At 42.9% G+C, this 21,537-nt stretch overlaps 1 protein-coding gene across 3 annotated transcripts in view; it reads left to right on the forward strand.

The window, feature by feature from the left end:
• The first annotated feature begins 691 nt into the window (after window positions 1-691).
• Window positions 692-21,537, forward strand: part of RIF1 (replication timing regulatory factor 1) — a 75,680-nt gene continuing 54,834 nt past the window's right edge. For all 3 annotated transcript variants that reach the window (XM_062186659.1, XM_062186676.1, XM_062186667.1), the window contains exons 1-10: window positions 692-820; window positions 1,195-1,308; window positions 2,146-2,224; window positions 5,065-5,161; window positions 6,286-6,413; window positions 6,502-6,596; window positions 9,278-9,467; window positions 12,164-12,256; window positions 18,835-18,973; window positions 21,331-21,482. In XM_062186659.1, the coding sequence (XP_062042643.1) occupies window positions 1,205-1,308; window positions 2,146-2,224; window positions 5,065-5,161; window positions 6,286-6,413; window positions 6,502-6,596; window positions 9,278-9,467; window positions 12,164-12,256; window positions 18,835-18,973; window positions 21,331-21,482 (1,077 nt within the window). In that variant the 5' untranslated portion in view covers window positions 692-820; window positions 1,195-1,204. The remainder of the gene's footprint in view (window positions 821-1,194; window positions 1,309-2,145; window positions 2,225-5,064; window positions 5,162-6,285; window positions 6,414-6,501; window positions 6,597-9,277; window positions 9,468-12,163; window positions 12,257-18,834; window positions 18,974-21,330; window positions 21,483-21,537) is intronic.

The following is a 21,537-nucleotide window of genomic DNA, read 5'->3' on the forward strand; positions in this document are numbered from 1 at the left end:
CTTTAGTTCGAGTCCTAGTTTTTCCACTTCAGACCCAGGATTCCTGCTAACGCACCTGTGAAGGCAGCGAATGATGACCTGAAAACTTGGGTTTCTGCCACTCATGTGGGACAGCTGAGGAGTTCCTGGCTCCTGACTTTGGCCTGGCCCAACCCCAGCTGTTGTAAGCTACAAGGGAATCAACAGGTCTAGGGTGGGGAGACACAGAAATCTGCACTTTTATAGGAGTACTCCCAGGCCATTGTTATGCATGCTGAACATTTAAGAACCCTTAGCCTCGTCCACTCACTGTCACCAAATGTAGGTACTATTTTTAGCTTTATTTTAGGGGAGAAAATTGAGATGGAGATACAGCCGCTAGCCTTAAACCTTAAGTGTTATCTCCTTTTGTTACATGATCTGTTGCTAATACTTCAACTAGACCAGTACTGAGTTTGAAAACTTGGCTCATTAGATTCAATCTGGCGAACCTGGGCAACTCACTGACATTCTGAATTTCAAGTTCTTCGCCTTAGGCAAAATACCATCACCTGAAGGTGACCTGGAGGGAGGGGCGGAGCGGGGCGGGGCGGGAGGACTTGGGAGGCAGGCGATCGACAATTCTGGCGCGCCGCTGCCTGTTGGATTGGCTCGAGCCTCGCGCGCCAGGCCTGTCCTGCTCCCGCGCGCTCCTGGGCCCGCCCCCGCCGCCATCTTGGCCTAGGAGGGAGCGGGCCGCACGCGTGAGTAAACATCCCGTGCCGGGAAAGTCGAGCTGTAGCTGCCGGCCGGTGTTTCGCTGCAGCCGGAGAGGACCCTGCCCCGGCCTTCGGACGTGGGAGTAAGTATCGAGCAGAGGGTGTTATGCCACCGGGGACTCTCAGCCTGTCGCAGCCTCTGCCCCCTCGCGGCGAGACATCTCGCGCCCCGAGCTTCTCCCGCCCCTCGCCGGTCTCCTCCCTCTGTTGAAAGCTGCCCGGGAAAGTGGTGGCGGGAGCGGGCCGGGCCCGAGCGCGGCGTGGGGCTGGGCGCGTGCTGCCGGCCGCGGGGGCAGGTGGGAGGCTGGGGTTGAGCGCCGGAGGCTCGCGGTGTGGACGCTGCGGGGTTGCGAGGCTGGCGCGGGTGTGCAGGTGTTAGGGCCGGCTCCGCGGTGGGCCGCCGCGGGGCTGTTTCCGTCGGTCACTGGCTTTTCTTCTCTTCCGGTCCGGGCCTCAGGGTGGCCAACATGACGGCCCCGGGTCGGAGCCCCCTGGCGCCGCTGTTGGAGACGTTGGAGGACTCTTCCGCCTCCCCTGGAGAGCAGACTGACGCTTATTTGGCCTTGACCAGGTGAGGCTGGCTAGGGGTGGGGGGCGGGAGCACGGGCGCCCCGTTGGGTCTGGGGGTGGAAGGAGGATGGGGGGTCGGGCGTGCTGAGTGTGAATTCTGCTCCTCTGGCAAGATGTGAGGACGCCGGGGTCGTCGGGGAGTCGGGGTCCGTGTGCTCGCCCCGGGTGCAGCGCCGAAGGTGGCTCCTCGGCGGGCAGCCTGTTCGTGTGTGTTGTAAGCGAGAGACTTAAGAGAAGTTTGGGTGGGAAGTGGTGGAAAGGAGGAGTGGTTTTCAGCGTAAACCCCCGACGTACTGGGGAGGTGGAGCATCTCAGAATTGTCTCTTTAATAGGTGCAGTAATTAATCTTTATTATCGTTGTATAATGCTTCAAAATGTTTTTGTGGCAAACATTAGAGAAGAATTTTATGGAGCTCTAGTAATTGTTAGTGAACTTGCAGCTTGGGTAAGTGTGCCCGTCGTCAGTGGAACTTGTCCAAACTTTTAGTTTGTAGATGCCAGAAGTTATTTTGAGGGTTTTCATACCTATTTCTGATTCATGGGGCTTCGTTAGTGCGAAAAAATTCTAAAATTGTACAATCAGTCTTCAAAAAGTTAGTGGAAAACGTAGTATGAATAAGCTATGCATGGATTTCAAGTTTTTTGGCACCAAAATAAGTATCTTTTAATTCCGTGTTCCACAAACATTTTGAAGTACTTTCATTGCTATGTATTCTGTAACAAGGCTTAGAAAGCAATCTTTTAGAAGATTTTAGAAGGTTAGGTAAATTGGAGTATTTTAGGGAATGAGTATTGATTCTACTGTTTGCATAAACTTGTGTTTTTTCTACTTTTCAAGTCGTATGACTGGAGAAGAAGGAAAAGAAGTCATTACAGAAGTTGAGAAAAAAATTCCTCGGTTGTACAAAGTTCTAAGGGTATGTATTTTTGGTAAATAGAGCTACATTTGGCTTCTAAAACTTTTAGTTGACTCGATTTTGAATCTACAATACGCTAGTAGCAATAGGATTGACGTATGTCATACTGTTTATTGATTACATATAAATTATGAGTTATTTTAATTATCTTACATGCTTTCTCTCATTTACTTCTCCATATCTCCATGCACTTACACATCAATCCCCACTTTGCAGATGAAGAGATTGGTTTAATTTGCCTGAAGTTGCCAATGGCCACTTGAATCCAAAACCTGTGCTCTTTCTTGAAAGCAGTGATCAGAGACTATTTAATCTGTTTTCTTTGCTTTTGGGAATGTACTCCTAAGTAAATGATTCTAAAATTATGATTGTCTTTGGTCTATTCTGTAGATAGTATTCATTTTTTTCTCTTCATTCACATTCAGTTTTTGCCACTAGAGAACCGTTACTATGGTTTTTCCTTGTTTATTGATAGGAGGTGATACAGCTTAACATCAAACTGAGGACTTGTGTTTTTGTCCTTAGTTGACTACTCAGTGGCTTTGTAACTTCACGAACATCTCAATTTAAGGTCCCTTGTTTTTGAGTGAAACAACCTCTGAGGTCTCTTGGAGCTCTTGTTTTTAAGATCCGGTTTTTGTGCTTTCAAACGTATTTTGTCAAAACATTCACTGTATGTTTTAGCATACATGGAAACACTTGAAGTACTTAAAGGTATTGCATACTCAGAAGTACTTCATAATCAACTTTTTTTTTTTTTTTGACAGGCAGAGTGGACAGTGAGACAGAGAAAGGTCTTCCTTTTGCCGTTGGTTCACCCTCCAATGGCCGCTGCGGTAGCGCGCTGCGGCCGGCGCACCACGCTGATCCGATGGCAGGAGCCAGGGGCTTATCCTGGTCTCCCATGGGGTGGGTGCAGGGCCCAAGCACTTGGGCCATCCTCCACTGCACTCCCTGGCCACAGCAGAGAGCTGGCCTGGAAGAGGGGCAACCGGGACTAGAACCTGGTGTGCCGGCGCCGCAAAGCGGAGGATTAGCCTAGTGAGCTGTGGCGCCGGCCAACCTTCTTTAAGTTAAGAAACTTGTGTGGAAGTTCCATAAAAGCCTTAATTAATGTTAGTGACATTTTTCCACTTTATTCATTATCCTACTTCACATTCTAGCAATATGTTTGTGATGAAGATACATACCTTCATACATTTAATGTTTGCGGGCATAAAGGATCAGGAACCATATTATGTGCATTTTGCCCTTTCTGTAAATCGGGTTTGTAACTAAAATTCCTTATGAATTATTTGGAAGCTTGTGGAAAGTTGGTAATATACCATTAACATAAGCTTTCCATTTGAATGAAACAATTTAAGACCTATGTTAAAGTAGAACGTATTTCAGTTTTGTTTGAATTCTATTAGAATTGTCTTAAGGACCCATAACATTTTAGAAAATGGGACATAACACTATTAAGGAATAACTTTCAAGCAAATGTTTTAAGTTGATCCATATGTATGGGTTAACAGTAGTAGCTTTCAAAGTTTTAAGCCTTAATTGTCTTCTGAACTGGTTGGTATACTCTCATACTGTAGAGTTTGAATTTTTTTTTTTTTTTTTTAAGAATGAGATGTAAGAGGGGCACTCCAAAGGATTGTTCATATATCTGACCACTAACATTTGTTCCTGGTCAAGACTGGCAGTGGAGGGTTCATTGAATCCTTGGTTCAGAGAGATACAGAGGATTTTGAAAATAAATCACTTTGACTAAATACAACTAGTTAGGAGTAAGAAGCTCTAGGGTTCTTTTGCACAGCAGGATGACTGTAGATAATGTTGTAGAAAAAAGAGAAAATGAGATCTTTGGATGTGTTTTGCCTTAAATGTTTAAGGGGATATAATTAAACTTTATTGGATATTATATACCATATGCATATATGAAACCTCACATAATATACCATATATATGTATGGTTTTTATGTCAATTTTTTTTTTCCAAATAAAAAATTGGGAGAGGAAGGGTGACAGATAGAAATATTGAGGGATAAATGGAGAACCCATTTGACAGGTTTGGACATTCATAGCTTTTATATCTAGTATCAGTAAGACTTTAAATTCTGTGTTTACATGAGTTACATTCTTTTTCTATAAAGAAGGAATTAAATTTTTTTAACTTCAAAGTAGAGACAACATTTAAAACACATAGCATCTATTAGATTAGGCGTGGGGAATATCTTGCTTGTGGGCCACGTAAGGACTGCAAAATAATTTGATCTGGCCCTGCCAAGGCAACTGGAGGCAGTGCTTGAAACTCAGTAAATTTATAGTAGGCTCAATTTTGTTGATAATTTTGTATGACTCCTGGATGTTACAAATATCCAGATGACCCTTGGTAGACGAAAGGTATCTGCTCCTGTGTTAGGTATTTAGTAAATGTCACATTCCAGTCTTTTCCCTTTGGCAGTCTTTGAACAGGAGGTGTTACTCCACTTGGAAAGCTCCGATGTCAGCTTTTGCATTTCAAACAATTGCTTCCCCTTGGTGGGATGGCCTTACTCTTTTTATTTCCTGCCTGATAATTGTAGCATCTTTCATCTGTTGGCCTTTTCTTTGTTTTTACACACATAGGTGTTTTTTTCTTTTAATAAAAATGTTCTTTGATTCTTTCTAGTTCCTCCTTTTCTGTGTTAAGCTTTCTATTTGGCCTTCTGATCTTACATCTTCTCTTGCACAACCACAGGCTTTGTTGATTGGATTAAAATATAGAGGACTTGCTTATGTATCAACTTAAGATTGCTAAGAATTGGTTCAAAATCATATTTACTTGTAACAAATGATTGTGTTTTTTATAGACTCATATTTCAAGTCCAAACTTGGAGCTGAGTAGTGCTGCTCTACAGGTCTTGGGGTTTTGCTTGTATAATCCTAAAGTTACCTCAGGATTATCAGGTAGATAAATTTATCATTTAGTCTTTTAAGGCTTTAAAGTATATCTTGATATTGTTACAAGTACTGTTACCTTTAGATTATTGAGAAAAACTTGTAGTAACTGCTTTTTGCAAAGATGTCTAAGACCAGTATCATCACACCTAAATATAGTTCTTACCCGCTCTACAGGCCTCAATGTAGCAGTTAGTAAATGAGTGCCTTAGTAGAGTGTCTGGATTTGATTCCCAGCTCTGACTCCTGACTACAGCTTCCTGCTACTGCAGACCTTGGAAGATAGCTCAAGTAATTGGGTTCCTGCCATTTAAATGGTTGAACTGGATTGCCTTCCAACTCTGGCTGGCCATTGTGGACATTTGGGAGAGTGAATCAGAGGATGGTGTGCTCTAGCTTTGTCTCTAAATTTTTTTCCTGGAGGAAGAAGTTTCTGCTTGTTCTTTTTTTTTTTTATATGTAGAAGTGTTACCAGCATGAAATAACAGCGTTCATTTTGGAGCAGAGATAGAGGATTTTTATTTTTTTTTAAGATTTGATTTATTTATGTATTTGAAAGGCAGAGTGGTAGAGAGAGGTCTTCAATCCCGTGGTTCACTCCCCAAATGGCTGCAATGGCCAGAGCTGTGCCGATCCGAAGCCAGGAGCCAGAAGCTTCCTCCAGGTCTCCCACGTGGGTGCAGGGGCCTAAGGACTTGGGCCATCTTCCACTGCTTTCCCAGGCCATAAGAGAGAGCTGGATCAGAACTGGAGCAGCCAGCACTTGAACCGGTGCCCATGTGGGATCCCGCACTTCAGATGGCAGCTTTACCCGCTATGCCACAGTGCTTGCCCTGAGATGGAGGCTATCTTGCCAAAAATTGTCTTCATTTTTTTTCATGCATACTGATACTTAGAGATACTTTAATTGCATAAAATATCTGATTTGGAGTCTACTGGTTCCTTGAATATATTCCTTCCATTCTGAACTGAATTATGTGTTTTGGGAGGAAATTTGACATGCTCTGAGGATATAGATGGGATTTTGTTGATTGAAGAATATATTTTTATGTGCTATATTTTAAGATTTTGAAGATTGTAAATATTCTACATACTTAAGCTGCATTTAAAAACTAAAACTGCTTGCTTTACAGAGGCAAATATTCAGGAACTGCTTTCCAAATTAAATGACATTGTTAAGAGTTCAGACAAAAATGTACGTACCAGGGCACTTTGGGTCTTATCCAAGCAGACGTTTCCTACTGAACTTGTTGGCAGAGTGGTGAGTACATAGTTTGTATGTCTTAACTACATGCGAAATAAACAGTTCAGGCTTATTTGATTTGTGTTTATTTTCTTCTTTCTTGTAGGTATCCAATATAATTGATTCATTAGAAATAGTATATAATAAAGGAGAGATACATTCTGCCATTGTTGATTTTGAAGCATTAAATGTTATCATAAGGTATGCATTTAGATGCTTGAAGATTTGGAATAGTAAAAATTCAGAATTTACTTCACGGGGTCAAGTTTTGGGATTTAAGTGAGATAGTAAGAATACTTATTAGACTGAAAGAAAAAAGATAAGAGGATGGAAGTAGATGTGCATAGGCCACCAGATTTACTTACTTTTTTTAATTTGAAAGGCAGAGTTATTTATTTATTTGAAAGGGAGAGTTAGAGAGGCAGAGAGAGAGAGAAGTCTTCCATCCGCTGGTTGACTCCCCAGACGTCTGGAGCTGGGCCAATCCAAAGCCAGGAGCCTCTTTCAGATTTTCCACGTGGGTGCAGGGGCCCAAGGATTTGGACCATCCTCCACTGCTTCTCAGGCCACACCAGAGAGCTGGATTGGAAGTGGAGCAGCCGGGACTCCAACCTGCGCCCATGTGGGATACCTGCACTACAGGCGGCCCCACCAGATTTTTTTTTTTTTAAGATTGATTGATTTATTTGAAAGTCAGAATTAGATGGAGAGAAAGATTTTCCATCTGCTGGTTCACTCCCCTGTGGGCCACAATGGCCAGGGCTGGGTCAGGCTGAAGCCAGGAGCTTCATTCATGTCTCTGAATGTGGATGCAGGGACCCAAGCACTTGGGCCATCCTCTGCAACTTTGTCAGGCAATAATAGCAGGGAGTTGGGTCAGAAGTGGAGCAGCTGGGACTTGAACTGGTGCCCAGATGGGATGCTGGTGCTATAGACAACAGCCTAACCTGCTTTACCACAGTGCCAGGCCTAGCAGATTTATTTTTGCCAGAACAGCCTTAAAGTAATGTCTTGAAGGCAGGCATTTGGTGCAGTGATTAGGGCATTGCTTGGGTTGCCTGTATCTCTTACTAAGAGTGCTTGGGTTGGAATCCTGCTTTGCTCCTAATTCTGGCTTCCTGTTAGAGCACACCCTGGGAGGCAGAGGTGATGGCTCAAGTACTTGGGTCTCTGCAGCCCACAAGGCAGACAGGAATTGAGCTTCCTTCTGGCTTTGGCTGACACAACCTCAGCCTATAGTAGCCATTTGGGGAATGACCCAGAGGATGGGTGATCTGTCTCCTTTTCAAATAAAATAAAAATAAAACAATTTTAACTCTTTGATTATTGTACCCACTGATAACAGTTTTTAAAAATTGTCTCTGCTAAAGTTTTTTGCAAGAGTTTAAAAATTACCATAAACTCTTTCGTGGGCCATAAGGAAAGTTTAGGGAAGCAGTCACAGTGCCTACAAAGAAAAGAAAAATCACTTGTCTTCTAGGCATCTTTGCTTTTTACCAGATATGGTAACCACACAGACTCTTCCATCATTCTGCATTAAAGGTTGTTTCTTCAGTTGTTGGGGTATTTGCTTTCACTTCTTAGTGTTTGGAAGTTCCTGTTGATTCCCCTGATTATATCATGGTTCTTTGGAATCTCTCTCCCATAATAGTTTTGAATTTAATAGTATAACAATTAGTATTTTATAGTTTATAGCCTGATGAAAGTGAATTTTCCTTGTTTAGAAAATTTATAGGAAAAATATATAAATCAGCAAGCTAATTAGATGTTTTTTGCATGTATGTACACAGGTATACTGAAACAAGTGGGCTGTACTGTATAAATTTCTAAACGTTTCCTATTGAGAGAAAGAGAGATGGGGAGTGGGAAGATTTCATCTGTTGCTTCACTTCCCAAATGCCCACAATAGTCAGGGCTGATTGAGGCCAAAGCCAGGAGCCTGAAGTTCAATCCAAGTCTCCCAAGTAGGTGACAGGGACTGAAGTACTTGAGCCCATCACCTGTTGCCTCCTAGGTTATACGTTAGCAGGAAGCTACATTGGAAGCAGAGAAGCAGATTCCATTTGGGACTGGTGCTATGTGTAGTTGGTTAGGCCGCCACCTGCAGTGCTAGCATCCCATATGAGTGCTGGTTTGAGTCCCGACTGCTCCACTTTGGATCCAGCTCTCTGCTGTGGCCTGCGAGGGCAGTGGAGGATGCCCAAGTCCTTGGGCCTCTGTACCCATGTGGGAGTTCTGGAGGAAGATCCTGGCTCCTGGCTTCAGATTGGCGCAGCTCCAGCCGTTGCAGCCAATTGGGGAGTGAACCAGCGGATGGAAGACCTTTCTTCCCCCCCAATTCTGACTTTCAAATAAATCTTAAAAAAAAAAAAAAAAAAATTCGTCAGACCCTCCAATGTGGAATGCAGGCTTCCCAAGTAGTGACTCAAGAACTGTACCAAACTCCTGCCCCTACTGTGTATAAATTTTTTTTTTAAAGATTTATGTATTTTAAAGGTAGAGTTACAGGAAGATAGGAAGATATTTTCCATCTGCTGGTTTACTTCCCAGAAAGCAACAATGGCCCAGGGCTGTGCTAGGCTGAGGATAAGAGCCTAGAACTCCATCTGGGTCTCTGATTTGGATGATAGAGACCCAAACGCTTGGGCCATCTTCCACTGCTTTCTAGATGCATTAACAGGGAGGTGGATTTGAAGTGGAGCAGCTGGGACTCAAACCCTTACTCATACAGGATTCCAGCTTCTATGGGATGCTGGTCACAGGCAGCTCAACCTGTATCACATCGCTAGCTGCTTGTGCATATTTCTAGGTATTGTCTATTATCCTAGTACTTCAGGCTTAAAAAGTGAGGTCAAGTTAATTCATTTATTTTTCTATTACAGGCTAATTGAACAAGCCCCAGTTCAAATGGGAGAAGAATCAGTGAGATGGGCCAAACTAGTTATACCGTTAGTAGTTCATTCAGCACAAAAGGTACATCTACGGGGTGCAACTGCTTTGGAGATGGGAATGCCTTTGTTGCTCCAGAAGCAACAAGAAATAGCATCTATTACAGAGCAGCTTATGACTACTGTAAGTATTAAGTAGAGATTAAATTTTAGGCTTAGTATAGAACTTAAGATATTGTGGGCTCATTAGTAATAATTGCACTGTGATGTATGAGTTTAGGTTTGAGTTAAAACAACCACTTAAGCGAGTGGAGACATTGCTCCTGTATAACAGGAACAGAGCTCTTTTCATTGTTTTGTTAAAGGTTTATTTATTTGAAAGGCAGAGTTACAGAGAACAGAAAGAAGTCTTCCATCCACTGGTTCACTCCCTAGATGGCAGCAACAGCTTGAGCTGCATGGATCTGAAGCCAGGAGCCAGGAGCTTCTTCCCAGTCTCCCACATGAGTGCAGGGATATCTTCTGCTGTTTTCCAGGCCATAGCAGAGAGCTGGATGCGAAGTGGAGCAGCAGGGACTTGAACCGGTGCGCATATGGGATGCCAGCACTGCAGGTGGCAGCTTTGCTCACTATGGTGCAGTGCTAGCCTTTCTATTCATTATTAATACCGTCTAGGCAGTTTACCCTAATGATGACTAGAAAAGGTTATATTTCAGAAAAAGCAAGAGCTTTGAAATTGGGTTGTTACTATATAATCCCAGTAGAAATAAACTTATTTTATCTGTGGTTTCCTAGTTAGTACTTGCCTCATGCTTTAGAGTTTTCAACCTTTGTTCTTAGAACAAATTAAGTATCTGGTAATATACAGTTTATTGTTCTAGGTACCATGAACATAGTAGATTTTAATTTATTTGAAAGGAGGCTGGCACTGCGGCATAGTGGGTAAAATTGCTGCCTGAAGCATTGGCATCCCATATGGGCACCAGTTCAAGCCCTGGCTGCTCCACTTGCAATCCAGCTCTCTGCTATGGCCTGGGAAAGCAATAGAAGATGGCCTGATTCCCTGGGCCCCTACACTGACATAGGAGACCCAGAGGAAGCTCCTGGCTGCGGATTGGCACAGCTCCAACTCTTGCGGCTATCTGGAGAGTGAACCAGTGGATGGAAGACCTCTTTATCTTTGCCTCTACCTTTCTCTAATTCTGCCTTTCAGATAATTAAATCTTAAAAGTCAGCTGCAGAGGGAGGGAGAGTGATCTTTCATCCTGTGTTCAAACCCCAAATGGCTACCACAGCCAGGGCTGGGTCAGGCTGAAGCCAGGAGCTTCATCTGTGTCTCCTACATGGATACAGGGCCCCAAGGAGTTAGACCATCTTATGCTGCTTTCCCAGGCACACTAGCAGGGAGTTGAATCAGAAGTGGAGCAGCCAGGTCTTGAACCTGTGCCTATATAGGATGCTGGTGCTGCAGGCTATATGGTGCTGGGGCTTTACCCACTACGCTACAGAGCCGGCCCCTGAGCTTGCTTTCAAGTGGGAAAGATAATAAAGTATATAATGTATTAAATGATGACTTTCAGATAGGAATGCAGAGGTAGTAAAGGGTGGTTAAAAAACTGAATATCTTAATGATTTGATGGCAGTGTGGGAACTAGCTATGTGGATGATAGTTTAAACTCACTTCAGGCAAACAACCACAAGGACAAAAAGTCTCTGTTCTGCTCTGGTTGTGTATCTAGTTGATCTGTAGGGAACACCAAGCTGTATAACAGCTGTGGAGTGGAGGGTGAGAGGAGTAGATATTAGAACAGAAGACCCAGTCGCATAGGACTCTGGGAACCGTTGTAAAGATGTAACTTTTATGCTAGGAATATGAAAAACCATATTTCAAAGTTTTGAGCCTGGGAGCGATACCTACTGTCCTGGATTTTAAAGCATTCATTCTGGTAATATTGAAAATAGATGGTTGCTATTGAGCGGAAGCAGAGAGACTCATTGGGAGATAATGCAATAATCAGGGGAGGAGCCTAGGACTTTGTTTTTTGAAATTCAGGAGGTCTCAGTAATGGGTATCTTAATAACTTCAATGTCTTCATGAATTGTTTTATTTTGATAATTCATTTTTAGCTAAATATGAAACTCAAAAAATTCAAACTAAAACTTTGAGATACCTATTTATGATGCTATTAATGTATTTTTGTAGCTACCAGGTTTTTATTTTTTAAGATTAATTATTTGAAAGGCAGAGTTAGAGAGGCAGAGAGAGGGAGTCCACTGGTTGACTCCCCAGATGGCCGCAATGGGCAGAGCTGAGCTGATCCAAAGCCAGGAGCCAGGAGCTTCTTCTGGGTCTCCCATGCGGGTGCAGGGGCCAAATACTTGGGCCATCTTCTGCTTTCCCAGGCCATAGCAGAGAGCTGGATCGGAAGTGGAGCAGCCAGGGCTTGAACCAGCACCCATCTGGAATGCCGACACTTCAGGCGGCAGCTTTACCCGCTGTGCCACAGCATCGGCCCCTGTAACTACTAGTTTGAGAAGTTAATATATTATTTTGGAACTATAGTTAATGATATGTATGATCAAGTTTTTTGGGATAAGTGGTAGGAAAAAAAGCTGGATTGGTGAATGGTAAGGTGGCCAGATAAGTGATAAGACAAACTCAATAAATGTTAATGGTAGAACTTGAGTGTCTGTGTTCAAGTATTGTAAAATTTTTCAGATGTGTTATATACTTAAAAAAGTTTCATGCTTTTCTGGGGAGGGCTATTTTGTTGGAAGTTATTTGTCTAAGAGAATGAATTTTTGAAAATTATTTCTAGACTGTGATAGTGGACTTTTTTCTCATTCTGTTTTATTTGGTAAATATTTTGCTTTTTGTAGAAGTTATTCTCAGAACTCCAGAAGCTATTTATGAATAAAAATGAGACCTATGTATTAAAATTATGGCCTTTGTTTGTCAAACTTCTTGGAAAGGTAAGTGCCACAGTTAATCGTCTGAGTTTTATATGATAGACCCCCTCCCTTGTTCTTTTTCTTTTTCCCTTAAAGATTTATTTATTTGAAAGGCAGAGTTGGGAGAGGCTCTTATGTGCTGGTTCACTACACTTATGTCTGCAACAGCCAGGGATAGGGTACACCAAAACCAGGAGCCAGAAACTCCATCTGGGTCTCCAATGAGGGTGACAGGAATCCAAGTACTTAGGCTGTCAACTGCTGCCTCTCAAGCATATTTAACAGGAGCTTCATCTAAAGCAGAGTAACCTGGACTCCAAGCTGGCATTCTCATATAGGGTATAAGCATCCCAGGCAGCAGCTTAACCTGCTAAATCACAACGTCTACCAGCTTTGTTTATGTTCTATTGGACTATCACCATTCATGTTTGCCTTATTTACAAATTTGCCTACTTCTAAAAATCATTTGTAAATCCCAATTCAGTTCTTACTGTTGCTGTCATTTCATATTTGTAAACATGGAGAGTGGCACAGAATTGTACTTTGAGGGCGAGGTATCAATCTTAGGTCAAGGCAAGGTTATACTCTGCCTTTTTATTTCACTGACCATAAGTTAAGTGCTGTTTTCCAGGTCCATTTAGAAAGCATTCTCCACTCCGTTTCTGTGCTTTTTCTTGATTGCGCTGCTTGAAATTCTGAGCGTAAGACAAAAAACTGGTATTAACTTAACATGGAAAGATTATGATGTGCTCTTGAAGAAAACAGTTATGTGCATTAAATTTTTGTTCTCAGTGGAATTAGTTTTTTCTGTTGGCCATGAGTTTAATGTTAGGAATCAACTGTGTGTGTGTATATATAAATATAATAAAATGAAATGTCTTCCTAAATAGAAAGGGTTATATGTTGAACAGTTGACCAAGCTGCTAGAACTAGAGACTCAAACCTAACCTTGTATTTCCTATAGGGCCAGTGGCTCAGTATTCAGTAATTCATTGATCAGAGTGAATATAAAGCTTAACTACCACAAATACTGAAAAACACATGTGCATTCATTTCAACCTTAGCTTTTTTTTTTTTTTTTAAAAATTAGCTTCCATCCATGAATTTGCTCCCAAATGTTCAAAATGGCCTGGCAGAAACCAGAAGCCAGGAACTCAGTAGTTCAGGCTCTGTGTGGGTGGGAGGGACTGAACTACTTGAGGCATCACTTATTGCCTCCAAGTGTGCAGTGGAAGAGAGTTGGAATCAAGAACTTTTTTGGGAGATACTGAATGCAGGCACTTCATTATTGGAGTGGGTATCAAGTGCTAGTCCAAACACACTAAGTCTAAACCAGTTTTTTTGGTGGGGAAAGGGAGGAATACTCTTTTTAAAAATTCTGGTAAATATGTATAATTGTTTGAAAGACAAGAGTTTACAGAGATTGGTTTCTATCCCTGGGTTCACTCCTCAAATGGCCACAGTGGCCAGAGCTGAGCTGATCTGAAGCCAGGAGCCAGCAGCTGTTTCTGGGTTTCCTATGTAGGTGCAAGGGCAACCACTTGGGCGTGGGCCCTCTTCTACTGCTTTCCCAGATGCATTAGCAGAGAACTGTATTTGAAGTGGAGCATTCAGGACTCCAACCAGTGCCCATATGGGATGCTGATGCTGCAGGCTGGGGCTTTAACCTGCTGTGCCATAGCACCTGCCCCAAATGGATACAATTATATATTCATTCATTCATGCTTCTCATTAAATGGCCATGTAACTTAGTTGAAAGTCATTTGAAAGTTATTTGAATGTAAATTTTTGAAAGTTTATATATGGAATATTTACTCTTGTTCTGTGTGCCTGTCCTTAGGCTATTACCATGTTTCTTTCTTTCTTTTTTTTTTTTTTTTTCTTTTTGACGGGCAGAGTTAGAGAGAGAAAGGTCTTCCTTCTGTTGGTTCATCCCCCAAATGGCGTGCTGTGCCGATCTGAAGCCAGGAGCCAGGTGCTTCTCCTGGTCTCCCATGCAGGTGCAGGGCTCAAGGACCTGGGCCATCCTCCACTGCCTTCCCAGGCCACAGCAGAGAGCTGGACTGGAAGAAGAGCAGCTGGGACTAGAACCTGGTGCCCATATGGGATGCTGGTGCCGCAGGCGGAGGATTAACCAAGTGAGCCACAGCGCCATCCCCCCCCCCCTTTTTTTTTTTTTTTTAAGATTTTCTTATTTATTTGAAAGACAGGGTTAACAGAGGAGAGGCAGAAAGAGAGAAGTCTTCCATCTGCTGTTCCACTCCCCAGTTGGCCACAATGGCCGGAGCTGTGCTGATCTGGAGCCAGGAGCTTCCTCTAGGTTTTCCACACAGGTGCAGGGGCCCAAGGCCTTGGGCCGACTTCTTCTTTCCCAGGCCATAGCAGAGAGCTGGATTGGAAATGTAGCAGGACTCAAACTGGCACCAATATGGGATGCTGGCAATGCAGGCGGTGGCTTTACCTGCTACACCACAGTGCTGGACCCACCATAAGTTTCAGTTACTTTTCATTTTGTACTAAATTTGGATATCAGTAATATAAGCCCTTTTTTTAAATTTTCAAATTGTTTGCAGTTTTCATGGCTCCTTGTAATTCCATGAGAATTTAAGGATCAACTTTTCTGTTTTTGTGGAAGAGACTATTGGAATCTTGATGGAAACTGTATCTGTAGATGGTTTTGGGTAGTAGTGACATTTTTAACTGTTATCCATCAGAGTGAATGTCTCATTTTTGTGGTCTTTTAAACTATACAGCATTGCTAAATGAAGTTTGATCATACAAATCTTCTGCCTTTTGACTAGAAATGTTTTTGTTTTAAAGATCTATTTACTTGAAAGACAAAGGGACAGAGAGGGAGAGACAGGGAATCTTGCATCCTCTGGTTCACTCCCCAAATGTGCACAAAAGCTGGGGCTCAGCCAGGCTGAAGCCAGGAGCACCATCCCTGTCTCCAATATGGGTGGCAGTGGTAAAGCCCAAGTATTCCATCCATCTGCCACCTTCCTAGGTGCATTAGTAGGAAACTGGATCAGAAGCAGAGTAGCCAGGACTTTTAATAGACTCTGATGATGGATGCTGTACCCTCTAGTTTGTGTAGGTATACTTAATGATGTTGCCACAACAAAATTTTTCAGACTGTCTCCATCATTAAGTAATAATAATCTGACTAATTGTTGAGATGTTTGATTGCTGGTGTTTAGAAACAGGGAATGTATTGATATTTTCTGCAGTATTGCAGGATTTTTTAGCCCTATTGTATGGAATGTTATTAAAAAATCTATTCAAAAGAGTTAGAGGACGGGCAGAAAGAGGTCTTCCATCTGCTGGATGACTCCCCAATTGGCTGCCATGGCCACAACCAGGGCTGGGCCAAAGCTAAGGCTGGGCCATGTTGAAGCCAACAGCTTCATCTGGGTCTCATGTGGGTGCAGGGGCCAAAGGAATTGGGGCATCTTCCACTGCCTTCCCAGATGCATTAACAGGTAGCTGGATTTGAAGTAGAGCAACTGGAACTCGACAGGTGCCCACATTGGATGGCAGTGCTTCAGACAGCAACTTTTACCTGCTGTATCATAGCGCCGGCCCCTGAATTTGTTCTGTTCTTTTTATTTTATTTTTTTAAGATTTTACTTATTTGACAGGTAGTTACATACAGTGAGAGAGACGGAGAGAAAGATCTTCCATCCATTGGGTCACTCCCCAGATGGCCGTAATGGCTGGAGCTGGGCCGACCCGAAGCCAGGAGCCAGGTGGTTCCTCCTGGACTCCCATGTGGATGCAGGAGCCCAAGCACCTGGACCATCTTCCACTGCTTTCCCAGGCCACAGCAGAGAGCTGGACTGGAAGGAGGAGCAACTGGGACTAGAACCAATGGCCCATATGGGATGCTGGCGCTGCAGGCGGAAAACTAACCTAGTGCGACAAGGCACCGGCCCCAAACTTGTTAGTTTTTAATCCAGTATTTTTTGCTCTTCACATTCTGTTGAGGTTGTATGTGGTTCATAGCCTCTTAGGAGTGTGAATGGTTTTCTAGTGATGCATGTTTACTTGTTACCTATTTTGTGCTTTATTTCCTTGTGGTTTGATCATGCTCCCATTCCAGTCAGTTATGTACAATATTTGGAAGTATTTTTGAAGTTACCCAATACTTTATTTTCCCCCAGTACAAACTTCATGAATTTCATAACTAAACTTTAGGAACATACTGATCTTCCCACCTACACTCCTAGCCCTCTTCTTTCCTGTGCTGTGGGTGGATTCTCAGGTTTACTTTCCCTCAAAGGAGACCAATGCCTGTGTGCTAGCCCCGCGGGGTACAGTATTTGTCCATGCTGTCACAAGAACCACTCAGAGGATCCATGCAGTTCATGGTATTGCATGGGTCCCGCAGCAATGACCCTCACCAGGAAATTAGGGAAGCCCAGAGTGTGAAAAGCCTCCCACTATGACTGCTCAAAGTTACAGCCACACCGTTAGCTCTCCCATGCAGCCACAGTGTTTTTTTTAACAGTCCTGGCACACAAAGCTCCTGCAGTCACGAGCACCCAGCCCCTGTCAATTCTCTTAGCCAAGCATGGGTGTCTCAGCATGGCTGGTTGCTGGGCTTGCAGATACAAACTGGCACAGCTGTTACGTAATTCCAAAATGGTGTGCACCCTCTCTCGGCTAGTTACAGGACGCCGGGGCTGGGTGGTCAGGGAAAGAGAAACATGCCCTCCCCTCTCTAGATTGGCAGGCACACTGTCCCCTGTAGGGCTCCAAGCCAGACTCACGCCAGCCTCTTCCCGAAGCTTTATTGCTAGTGGCTTGGGTTGCTGCAGTCTGGTCTCACATCACTTTCCAAAGTTGGTGGTGAGGCTCTTGGCCACTGGGGTCCTGAGTTGTGTGCGTCCACATCCTCAACATAGGTCCACAATGTCCCTCTAATTTGCGTGGAATTTCTTTTGGGGGTTTCTCTCTAACTCTTCCCTGAGGTTGCACACTCTACTTTTTTTAAACTGTCTTTCCCTAGACTACAGCAGTAAGTTCCCTCTGTATTCCACCATCTTGGAAATTACCCAATACTTTGAAGAGGGAAAGAGTGAGCTGCAGTGGCCCAAGTACTTGGGCCATCTTCCACTGCTTCCCAGGCACCTTTGCAGGAAGCTGGATCAAAAGTGGAGCAGTTGGGTCTCAAACCAGTGTTTATAATGGTTGCTGACATTGCAGACAGCGGCTTAACCTGTTAATGCTACAGTAGTGCCCCTATCCAGTACTCTTGATTTTGATTTTACTTTGTCATTGTATTAGCAGGTATTACCATTTTCTACATTGCTTTTTATTCATTGTATCAGGTTTTCAATAATTTTTCCTGCCTAATTTAGTCTTTCTGGAAAGATTGTTTTTGATTTGAGAGGTATAGTTAGAGGGAGAGACAGAGAAAGGTCTTGGACTGTTGTTTCACTCCCCAGTGGCTGCAGTGGCCGCAGCTGTGCTGTTCTGAAGCCAGGAGCCAGTTGCTTCCTCCCAGTCTCCCATGCAGGTGCAGGGGCCCAAGGATTTGGGCCATCTTCTACTGCCTTCCCAGGCCACAGCAGAGGAGCTGGATTCGAAGAGGAACAGCCGGGACTAGAACTGGCACCCATTTGGGATGCCAGCACTGCAGGCGGAGGATTAACCTACTGCACCATGGCACTGGCCCCAGAAAGATTGTTTTTAGTGGTTTTAGAGTTTAATATTTTTCCAATATTGATTCTTTTTTTCATATATTCATTATGAGTGGAAAACTTCTGTGTATACCTGATGTCATGTGACAAGTTGCAGTCAAAACAGTCATGTTACCATCAGGCTATGTGTATAAGGTGTATAAAACATCAGCAAAGTTTGGTTTAGATTTGGGTCCCATTCCAAAGATAAATCTCATTATACATTTGCATGCATTCCAGACTCTGAAAAAGTCCAATGTATTTCTACTCTCAAGCATTTTGATAAGTGATACTCAAACCTGTACCTGTTGTCTTTGATTTTACCTTGATAAAAATTTGGTTTATCTATTTTTCCTGATTTCCTCTAATATTTTAGAATTCTTGTGTTATGCATACTTACAGAGCTTTCTGTTTTGTAATCTTGAATTTTGAATGTGTATACAAGTCTAATATTTACTAAATTCTTAAAAATGTTACTTAACTGTTACAGCAATATTTATCTGAGAGGCATACAGTCAACACTCATTATTTGTTCACACCCTAAATGCCCACAATGATTGAGTCTGAGCCAGGCCAGAGCCAGGAACCAGGAACTTGGTTTGGTTCTCCCATGTGGATGGCAAGGATCTAATTGTTGTCAGTAATTCTGCTTCCCAGAGTGCCTATTAACAGGAAGCTGGAATCGAGCTTAGACGTATGGATAACAGTTTACAGGTGTTGCACGCTGTGTCTTAACTGCTACACTAAACACATGTCTAACATTTACTGTTCTTTTTAATGTTTTATAGGTAGTTTATCTGTATTACATTTTGGACTCTTAAGACCTTATATTAAGTGAATGAATGATGGATGATATTTATCTGTATATAGTTCCTTACAGATAAGTAGCTTCTAAATGATTTTTCTCTCTTCCAGACCTTGCATCGAAGTGGAAGCTTCATCAATTCTTTATTACAGCTGGAAGAACTAGGATTTCGTAGTGGAACACCTATGATTAAAAAAATAGCTTTTATTGCATGGAAGAGCTTAATAGATAATTTTGCATTAAATCCAGGTAAGTAATATTTAAATTTTCTCTATTTTTTGAAAAGATTTATTTGAGAGGCACAGTTAGAGAGAGCACTAGTTTAGTCCCCAAATGGCTGTGATGGCTGGAGCTGAGCCAATCTGAAGCCAAGATCCTCTTCTGGGTCTCTGACATGGATGCAAGGGCCCAAACACTTGGACCATCTTCCAGTGCTGTCCTAGGCCATCTGTAGGGAGCTGGATTGGAAGTGCAACAGCCAGGACCTGAACCGGCACCCATATGGGATGCCAATACCATGGGTGGAGGCTTAACCTATACCATAGCACCAGCCCCATTTCTGTTTTGAAATTTGAGAGACTAATGAACAGGGAAGGAGCTCCCAATCATTTTCTGGTTCACTCTCCAACTGCCTGTAATGGCCAAGAGTGGACCAGGCAGAATCAAGGCCCAGGGAGTGCAACCCAGGACTCACCATACCCTTTTAACCATGGGTCAACATCTGTCTGAGGAATAGGAATTCCAAAAGGAAGTGTCTTAGACTTGAGTACTTAGTTCCCCCACGTGATCTTGCTTTATAACAGAAGTGTTAATTGAAGTAGCTAAATGAAAGTAGTTACAAGAAACATTGAAAAGTGCCATTCTATCAAATACAAGGCTTGCCTGATGTTTTCAGAATCTTTCAAGTTTTTATTATAAGATACTTGAACAGACTATTAGTTTTATGTATCTCCAGTTCTTAACATATTGTATATCTAGTATAAACATTTTGTTTAAAGAATTAGATTTTATTTTTATGCTGAATTTTACAGTCTGATCATTGTTAAGATAGGGTAGACCTGAATCTAAGTGAATCTTTAGATTTCCAACATAAAATGAAGACCCCAGGTGCATTAGCAGAGAGCTGGATTGGAAGTAGGGAAGCCGGGTCTCAAATCATTGCCCATATGGGAAGCTGATGTCACAAGTGGCAGCTTAACCTGTTATTGCCACAGTATTGGCCCCAACCCTTATTGGTCATAATGTAAAAATGTGCTGCTAATTGTCAGATGGAGGTAATGAGAATGCCAGAGCACCTTGGACAGTACTTTAGAAAGCGAAGATTTTTTGTACTGAGCAAATTGTTGAGCATTTTGCTGAATGTTCTATGATATTTTTCAGTGTCTTTGGTTTTTTACCAACTGGATGCAAGTCACATCTTCTCAGTTGTAACAGGCAAAGATGCTTTTTGCATTGTCGATTGTTTTCTTGTGGGAAAATTGCCTATGGCACACAGGTGATTTGGTCCATTGTCTTTTGAGAAGAACAGGAACAACCAGGTAGTTAAATTTTTTAACAAATTTTTGCAAAAAAAAATTGATTTGAAAGTTACAGAGAAGGGCAGTGAGACATGTCTTCCCTCTACTGGTTCATTCCCCAAATGGCTGCATCAGCCATGACTGGGTCTGGGCCAGGCTGAAGCCACAAGCCAGGAGCTTCTTCCAGGTCTCCCACATGGGTACTGGGCTTGGGCTGTACTCCTCTGCTTTCCCAGGCCATGAGCAGGGAGCTGGATGGGAAATGGAGCAGCCATTACTTGAGCCGGTGCCCATATGGGGTGGTAGCACAGCAGGCCAGGGCAGGGCTTTAACCCGCTGTGCCACAGTGATAGCTTTAATTTAAAAGATTTATTTATTTATTTGAAAGGCAGGGTTAGAAAGATGCAGAGAGAGAGGTCTTCCATCTGCTGGTTCACTCCTTAAATGGCTGCAATGGCTGGAGCTGGGCTCATCTGAAGCAAGGAGCCTGGAGCTTCTTCCTGGTCTCCCACATGAGTGTAGGGGCCCAAGGACTTGGGCCATCTTCTGCTGCTTTCCCTGGCACATTAGCAGGGAGCTGGATCGGTAGTAGAACAGCCAGGACTCAAATCTGTGCCTACATGGGATGCTGCCACTGTAGGCAGTGGTTTTATCTGCTATGGTACAGTGCCGGCCACCTTTTTAAATTTATTTAAAAATATTTGAGAGAACTCTTGTCCATTAGCTCACTCCCCACATGCCTAGAATAGCCGAGTCTTGGCCAGGCAGAATCTAGGGGGCCAGGAGTGCAGTCCCAAGACTCCCATGTTGGTGGTAGATACCTAATCACTTGAGCCATTACCTGTTGCCTCCCAGGAGTTTGACAGGAGCTAGAATCAGAAGCTGGAACTGGAGCCAGAAATTGAACCCAGGTACTCTGATGTGAGTTGAAATGTGGGTGTCTTAACCAGAGTCTTAATTGCTAATTCTAAATGTCTGATCCTGCTTTAAAATTTTTCAGTACTCATGGTGAAAGGAGACTGCTGTATTGCTGCTCTTAAAAATGTGTTTAGTTCTTAAATCTTATTTCTGTGCTTATTTTCTTTTAAGATATACTTTGTAGTGCAAAAAGACTCAAGTTGTTGATGCAGCCTTTGAGTTCCATCCATGTGAGAACAGAAACTCTAGCATTAACTAAACTAGAAGTGTGGTGGTATTTATTGATGAGACTGGGACCTCATCTTGCTGCTAATTTTGAACAGGTAACATTTATTAATATGCTTTTACCAGTATAGTCTTTGTGCTAATTTTGGTATC

This window comes from Lepus europaeus, chromosome 1 (assembly GCF_033115175.1).
Source record: "Lepus europaeus isolate LE1 chromosome 1, mLepTim1.pri, whole genome shotgun sequence".
Classification (NCBI taxonomy): Eukaryota; Metazoa; Chordata; class Mammalia; order Lagomorpha; family Leporidae; genus Lepus; species Lepus europaeus.